This window comes from Ceratosolen solmsi, unplaced genomic scaffold (assembly GCF_000503995.2).
Source record: "Ceratosolen solmsi marchali unplaced genomic scaffold, CerSol_1.0 scaffold45, whole genome shotgun sequence".
In the NCBI taxonomy this organism is placed as follows: Eukaryota; Metazoa; Arthropoda; class Insecta; order Hymenoptera; family Agaonidae; genus Ceratosolen; species Ceratosolen solmsi.
The window spans coordinates 2892765-2894724 of record NW_011948436.1 but is presented as its reverse complement, the minus strand read 5'-3'; the positions used below and the strand labels follow the sequence as shown (position 1 = coordinate 2894724).

The following is a 1960-nucleotide window of genomic DNA, read 5'->3' as shown; positions in this document are numbered from 1 at the left end:
TATCAAATAATATTTGGGAATAATGAATTTTTATATCTTTATGTAATAAAATAGCTACAAATAATACAATAGATAAGTAAATGTAAATACTTTATTATCTAAAAATATATTTCTTTCTATACTATTTTGCCTAATTACCATAATGACAATTAAATATAACTTTTGTCTCCTATGTCATTATCAACTTGGATTTGAAAATTAAGATACGTTAATGGAATTTTTTGGTAATTAAAAGAATAGATAAATTTGCCATTAAACTTTTTTTTTTTTTTTCTTTTTTTTTTTTTCTTTCAAATAACTAGATTCGTTCAAATATTTAAGTTTTTGTGTGGCTTATATACAAAATTCGTTTGATATTAATTTTAATTATATCGAGATCCTACTTCTATGATTAGAAATCATAGCGCGTGTTTTAAGAAAAGTACGTTATATTGATTTTTATATTCGAATCAATGATAATCTTCACACTCGGCTAACGTATTCCAAAAAAGTATTTGAATTTTGAATTTTTAGCTCATTAATAATCGTAATAACAGCAATACCAACAACAATATCACTATTATCATCGTTATCATTATTATCATTATTATCATTATTATTGTCATATTTCATGAGTTTGCTTCGGATAGAAATTGACTTTTTGCGTCCTTATCGATGTGAAATATTGAGCAGGACGCTGCGTATTATAATTATAGAAATAAAATGTCGCCTAATTGTTAATAACAGTCGAAGCTTCGTTCGTTACAGTATCGCTATATACATGAAGCTGTAATGCCAAGGTGTTTAAATCTTTTATGATTACGTTGTATGAAATAATGCATTACTACTAGAATCTAAGCTCAATAATCATCATTATCCGAAAGTAAATTATATACTGCCGTATAAATATCCAGATCATTTCTCTGTAAGTTTATGCATTAAAAAAAAAATAAGAAAAATAAAAAGAAAAAACAAAAATCTGACAGCTCGCACTAACACATTTTTCTTTTTAAAATACTACTTGTCAACCAGCTAAATTCAAGTAATTCAAGAGCGTTATTATCACTGATAAGGAAAATAGTTTAAAGATCTCTTAGATACTTCGGCTCGCTCGAGCAAACGCTCATTCAGACGAATATAAAGCACTATCGTCGATCAATCAAGTCAGAGAGCCCGTAAGTGCATCCGAATATTCATCTCGGCAGCCTAGTCGCAAACGATAAACGAAAACGTGGAAAAAAAAAAAGTCATTATTACACAATACCGATGCATCGGACGTCCCTCCAATAGCATCGCGCGACCACCCGCACTAACACAGCTGCATGCGCACACGTAGAGAGAAAAGGCCTAAGAGCTGTTTTTTCACGCGCAACACAGATTACAATGTTATCTCGTCGTGAAGCATAAAAATATTTGACGAACATATCAAGGCTTATTATTTCACGTGGCTAGCAGCTCCCTAGAATCCTTCTCTGGTGCCAACGTAATTTAACGACCTCGATTCACAAAACGGCACATAGACGCAAGCCGCGCATTACCAGCACAGTTAATAGTGCCAACTATTCAACGCACATGTCCAAATTTTGAAGCACGACGCGCGAGTCTCATCAGCATAACGCGATAACAGTCATCGCGATCGCTCATCGCAACCACTGCAGGCAATTAAATCGCCCGAGGAGGATCAAGTCGAGGAGGACGCAGCTTCGGCGCGATAGGAGCCGCGCGTCTGCCCGACCGGTATTTAATGAGGCCGCCACGATGGTGCTGAAGAAGAGCCTGAAGAATGGCTTCAAACAGGGGGAGGACAAGGCCGGACTGGAGGCACGGCGAGTGGAGGAGAGCGAGGACGAGGAGGCGTCCAGCGATTACGAGGCCTCCGACGGAGGATGGGGTTGGATGGTCACCCTCGGCCTCGTCGTCGTTTTCGTAAGTGAACCCGTTAAAGTTCCTCCTCCTCCTCCTCCTCCTCCTCCTCCTCCTC

At 37.1% G+C, this 1960-nt stretch overlaps 1 protein-coding gene across 1 annotated transcript in view; it reads left to right on the top strand.

Annotated features, from left to right (window-relative positions):
- The first annotated feature begins 1088 nt into the window (after window positions 1–1088).
- The window catches only part of LOC105365109 (monocarboxylate transporter 14), a 12472-nt gene continuing 11600 nt past the window's right edge, over window positions 1089–1960 (top strand). The window contains exon 1 of the mRNA XM_011503200.1: window positions 1089–1905. Within this exon, the coding sequence (XP_011501502.1) occupies window positions 1738–1905 (168 nt within the window). The 5' untranslated portion in view covers window positions 1089–1737. The remainder of the gene's footprint in view (window positions 1906–1960) is intronic.